This window comes from Dunckerocampus dactyliophorus, chromosome 9 (assembly GCF_027744805.1).
Source record: "Dunckerocampus dactyliophorus isolate RoL2022-P2 chromosome 9, RoL_Ddac_1.1, whole genome shotgun sequence".
Taxonomy (NCBI): domain Eukaryota; kingdom Metazoa; phylum Chordata; class Actinopteri; order Syngnathiformes; family Syngnathidae; genus Dunckerocampus; species Dunckerocampus dactyliophorus.
Window position 1 is genome coordinate 1,204,467 of NC_072827.1, and position 6,000 is coordinate 1,210,466.

The 6,000-nt window shown below is 46.6% G+C and overlaps 1 protein-coding gene across 1 annotated transcript in view; it reads left to right on the forward strand.

Annotated features, from left to right (window-relative positions):
• Positions 1-5,780, forward strand: part of klf7b (Kruppel-like factor 7b) — a 62,030-nt gene extending 56,250 nt beyond the window's left edge. Inside the window, exons 3-4 of the mRNA XM_054786285.1 lie at positions 381-504; positions 1,841-5,780. Of these exons, the coding sequence (XP_054642260.1) occupies positions 381-504; positions 1,841-1,892 (176 nt within the window). The 3' untranslated portion in view covers positions 1,893-5,780. The remainder of the gene's footprint in view (positions 1-380; positions 505-1,840) is intronic.
• The last annotated feature ends 220 nt before the right edge of the window (positions 5,781-6,000 follow it).

The window sequence follows — 6,000 nt, forward strand, 5'->3', positions numbered from 1 at the left end:
GAGAAGAACAATACAACATCTCTTCTTTCCATTTCAGATAACACACCACCTCAGGCTGCGTGCACGTGCGCGTGCACGTGTTCATGCGTGCGTCTCTCACACTGAATTTAGGATTGGGCATGAACACGCTGCACCACTCCTTCATTCACTGCTCGTCCTTTCAATCAGCCACCGTGTCAAACTGGTTAGCTTGGCTGGTGGGGGTGTGGCTGTGAGAGGAGGGGGTGTGGCTGTGAGAGGAGGGGGTGTGGCTTTTAGAGGAGAGACGGGGCTCGACCGAAGTTTCTTTCCTGAAAAAAGGTGTGTGATGCTGACTAAATCCTGTTTGTGTGTGTGTGTGTGTGTGTGTGTGTGTGTGTGTGTGTGTGTTCCCGCCTCAGGTGAGAAGCCGTACAAGTGCTCATGGGAGGGCTGCGAGTGGCGTTTCGCCCGCAGCGACGAGTTGACGCGACACTACCGCAAACACACCGGCGCCAAGCCTTTCAAGTGCAGCCACTGCGACAGGTAAAGACACACAATACACACACACACACACGCACACACACAGAACCGAGCTAGCGTAAATAACACAAGAAGTTACAACAAGCGTGTCCAAAGTGTGGCCCGTGGGCCATTCCTAACATATGATTGAACAAGAAAACCTTTTTAAAAAGTGGAATACTCTCATTTTTAGAATAGTTTTACGGTTATAAAGTCTAAATATTGAAACATGGAAAAGTTGGGAAATAATTTAACGAGAATCAATTGGTAATGTTGGTAATGAAAAAAGTCTCATTTTTGCAATATTAGAGAAAGACGTTGTTCTTTAAAGTCGGAATATGATGACAAGCAAAACGAAAAACGTTGTCATTGTGGGAAAATCAGCTTGCGGAAAAAGTTGTGATGTCACGTGAATAAAGTCCAAATATTCTGGGAATAAACGTCATCGTCACGAGCAGATGAAAAAACAGCGGCCATTTTTAGGGACTAAAATGAAAAGATTCAGAGAAACAAGGAGAATAAACTCGTAATAATGTAAGAATTTTGGTAGCATAGAAGTCGTAATTTTATGACAAACAAACAAAAGAAATTATTTTTGGGGAAAGTTAGGTCATCGGTTTAGACAACAAATGGCAAAAAATACAAAATAAAGGATGATTGTATGCATGTCAGACGTGACCTCGTCTCTGCGCCGCACCTCTACTAAGTTTTGCATACGTTGTGTACTTGATCGTAGTACAAATGTACTACGATCATGTACTCAAACATTAGTCTCGATTTATCACAAAATATTCTGTGGCTTAAAAGTACCTCCAAATGAATGCGGATCCACGGCTCCGTGTTTTGGTGTGTACGTTTTGTTTGCGACGTGCATTGGTGACACGCCCCGCGATCATTGGATAGAAGTTGTAATTTGACGGAGTCTTCCGTGGTTTTGTAGACGTGTGCATGCTAAGTCGTGTTTGTAGTCCGTCATGGCTGTCAGGCATGAAGATTTCTCGTAAAGAAATGCTACAATGCAGTTAGCGAATATTGAACGTACCTTCAACTGACGTCTAAAAGAGTTTACAACCGATGTGTGAGAACACAACGTGGATGGAAATCAACGACGACGTGCACGGTTATCGCACACAAACGGTGATTTGATGTCGTGGTTTGTGTCTTCATGGTTGACATTGTCAGCCGTGTCGGTGATGCAGACTCCTGGCAAGGAAAGACCAGCGTGGCGATAGCCAATATTAAACCTAGCTTAAATTGACATCAAATAGTGGTTGCCAGTCGATGACTAAACGTTTTGTTGTGTGCGTTTTCCTCACGATGATCGTACTGTAAGTGACGTGCCCCCCCCCTCCGGCTGCAGGTGTTTCTCCAGGTCGGACCACCTGGCGCTGCACATGAAGCGGCACGTCTGAAGGCGGCGTCAGGGAGCAGCAGAGAGGGGGGAGGAAGAGGAGAGTCCAGCTACCGACTGCTCGCCTCGTCCCCCACTTTAGCCCCGCCTACCACCGCCGCTGCCACTTGTGATCAGCAGGTGGCGCCGGCAGCGCCGTCAAGGAGGAATCTCCATCAGTAGGGGACGCGAGGAAGAGGAGGAGTTGTTAGATTGTTGTTTTTCTTTCAAGTACCCACTTTTACGCTTCACTTGCCGTCTTTGAACGCACCACCACTTTATCTCCTGGGCAGTTTTTCTTTGTTTTAGAGTAGTCAGTGTGTATTAGCCGAGGACACTTCACTCAAATATTCATGTAGTCACTCGCTGGTCTTCTTTACAGTCCGCCCGGTCACAACGCTGAAGGAAACCACACAATCTGACGCCTCCACACCCACGGCGGCGCTCCGCAGGACGTCTGACTGAAACGCGCAGCGACACTTTCTTTCACTTTTTCTACTCGGAGGATGACGATGGTTGCTCTTCATGGTCGTGCGCAAGGACACGCCCCTTTTGGGGGAAATCACGTTTCAAACTTGATGAATACCACCTCGGCAGAATGTGGCAGGAGCAGCCAATCAAGCAGCAGGAAGTGGTTCTTGGTTTTGGTTTGACTTTTCCTCTGCTGCTGCAAGGTGTGCAGAGAGGTCACATGACCCGCAGCAAGCTTAGCCGTTTGCTAACTGGTGACTGCACTGACTTTGTTTTTTAAAGCTACGTGTGCTGTTTTCCACAGGAAATCATCCAAAAACACTCAAAAGAGTCGCACGCACGCACGCACGCACGCACGCACGCCGCAGCTACGGGAAAAGAATGACTTGTCATCGTTTCCATGGCAACAGTTTGCAGCTCTCACAGCTTTTCAAAGAGCGTCACGTGACGCCAGCCGTTTCTATGGCGACCTGCTGATTCAGCATCCAGTCACAGTAAAGAAAAAATGTTGAAAAAACGAGCGGAGCGACACCTGGGGGAAGTCGGCTGGCAACGCAAGTGATGCGTTACCGTTACCATGGCGCCGACCACTCGGACAACAGGAAGTCGGGCGCCGTGTTTGGAGCAATGATTCCGTCCAAGAAATGAGTAGCGGGGGCGACGCCAAACCAAAGCAACGAGCGACGCCACAAACGAAGACGAATGTTCCCGAGTCAATTTCACCACTTCGGTCTATCGCAGCTTTTCAAAATAAATCCACGGCCTATTGTTAGTTCAAAAATACATCCTTTTCTTTTCATTTGAGGTATTTTTGGCCTACATGAAGCGTTTTCAAGGCTATGAGTATAAAGCATCGCACACATGTGATACGTGGTGGACACGGGGGTGTCGCTGGGGGTGAGAAGTGTTACGCTGATGACACAACAGCAGCGCACCGTAGGGGTGGTCTTTCACGTCACGTTCACGACCGTACTTACAAGGTTTTCTGTGCTCCAACCAGCAAAATGAAAGACTGATATTAGGGACAAAAAATAACAACCTGAGATTTCAAAGTTAAAGTCATAAATACATGAGAATAACGCCGTAAATTTACAAGAAAGAAGTCCTAAATTTAAAGTGATCTTACGAGAATGACGTTGCACGTGGGGCAGCATGGCTCAGGTGCTCCTCATTGGTTTACTTTATTCCCTTTTTATCGTACATTTACAGCTTTTTTTCTCATTCATTTCCTGTATTTTTCATAAATTGACGACTTTTTTCTCGGAAATTCATGACTTTTTTTCTGGTTAATTTACAACTTTTTCTCATTAATTTGTTAACTTTTTCTCTTCCTTTTTTTCTCATAAATTGACGACTTTATTCTGAAAATCTCTGATGATCATGTTTTCCAAAGTAGCGCCTCTGCTGGCTGAAGCCAAGCAGTGCAGCCTGACGGAGCCTCTCGATGATGCGTGAGAAGTGCAAACGTTGCAACATCTGCTCAACCAGCTTCTGCAGTCTGACGGCTGCCAACATCATCGCCCCCTCCCCGCGATGTTGGTGCGGTAATGCCAAATCTTGGCCTCCGCGTGGAAAAGCGCTTCAGGGGGTGTAGGGGTGGGGGTTCAGTGGTGCAGCTCAGAACAATCAATACCAAAAACCTCCGGCGCGGTTTCAACGTTTCTCTGTGGCAGCTCTACCGTGTTTTTAACGTGGGACACGGGGGTACTCCTAGAAAGCTGCGACCGTGCTAGCTAGCGCTTGTAGATGAGACGTACAATCACTGAGGGGCAAGTAGGACTCTGAACGCACCGTACTGCGTGTGTGTGTGTGTGTGTGTGTGCCTGTGCGTGTCCATGAAGCACACACACAATCTGTTCATGTGCAGTTGGGGTGTTTCTTTTTTGGTACGGTCATGCATTCATTGTAACGTTCATTGTTGTAAAACCCGCCCGCCTCGCTCACGTTTGGGTCAGCTCCCGATTAGCATCAGCATTTCCTAGCAGCTAAAGAGGCCAAACCGGGACGAGACAAAATAAAGAACGACAGAGGGAATTAGAGGCGAGGTCTGACGGATTTAGCGTAACAAAAGAGCAGATTAGCATAAACACCGGCAGACAGCGAAGCGATTAAATATCCAAATGATTCAATCAGAAGCTCGTGATCGTGCCGATGAAATAAACGCACAGTAGCGGCAGCAGATTCCCCAATGGCAGCAGTCCCGTCAACGGCCTGCTGGTGGCGCTGCGTCCACCGCTGTAAGATAATATCGCTTTTAGCACCGCGCTAGCAGCTTGGAGTAGCTTCAGTGTGGCGGGTCACGTCAGGCTGCTACAGACGAGCGAGCCAATCATTGGGCAGGTCCGGCTGAAGCATCCCCACGTCCACCCTTCACGCGGCAGCTTTTGTAAATAGCGTGACTCGCTTAGCGAGCTGTGCTTTAGTTCTGGCAAACGTTGCACTACGTAATCATACTTAGCGTAATTGCACTGTCCGTGTGCGCGCACCGCTAGCTAGCTAGCTTAGTCTGTGGGAGCACCATTGTCCACTTGTTTCACGTCCACTGACATCGGGTCAAATGCCTTTTTTTTCTTAAAGGGACTGGGACATTTTATGTTTGTACCTCCCCTCGCCCAGCCCCCACCACCCCGAGGACCAACATGCTCAAAGACATAGCCGAGGTATTTGCACTTAACTCAGAATTCCTTTTAGCGCCGTTCTTTATAGGATTCTTTTTGGGGCCAAATATGTACAAAATGTTCCTAATAAGGCACCGGAGTGGCGCTCACAGACCTTCGCCAAGGCCAAACGGTCCTAAACGCTGGATGTTATTCCTGCTACGCCACAACAGCGCCCCCGTAGGAGCAAAGCGGCACTGCAAGCGTCAGCGGCTAACTGCTGTAAATCGCACAACCGTTCAGTCGTTCTCATGCTTGACATTTTTCATGCACATCTCGACGGAAAGTAAAGAAGCTTCCATTTCTTCTGAGGAAATACGAATAACGAGGACGCTTCCGCTGGTTGCTCTCTCATTCAGTTCCACTGTCGGCTCGGTGAACGAATGAACGAAACATGAAATCATGACAATAAAAGGAGCGCGACACAAAGAAAAGATGCTTTTGGATGCGTCCGATGAAGCGTCTGTGTCGCCCCCGTGCGTCCACACGTCCGTCACCTTCCTGTGTTTGTCACGTCGTACTTCAACCACTTGTTTTGCTGTACTAAGTGTTGAAAATATGATTTGTATGATATGACGTTAGTACGGTAATGTTCTTTATTAAGGAAGAAGAAAAAAATCTTTATTTTTGTTACAGGTCTGTTTCATAATTCTTTTTCTAAATTGGTATTGTATGATATCTATGCAAGAACTGTTCAGTGGAGCATTTTTATTTAAGAATGTAATACGTGTAATAAATGGTAGAATGGCAACGTGGGCTCTCTCGTGCTCTTCATTTCCCCCAAGCGTCAAATAATCTGTTCCAGGGTCAAACTCTGGCTTTTTTCTCATGCATTTACTTTTTTCTCCTAAATTGACGACTTTATTTCTCGTAAATTTGCGGCTTTTTTTCATACGTTTACGACTTTTTTTTCAAATTAATTTACTTTGTTCTCGTAAACTGACTACTTTTTTCTCATAAATCGACAACTTTTTCTAACGAATTTACTAATTTTTTCTCATT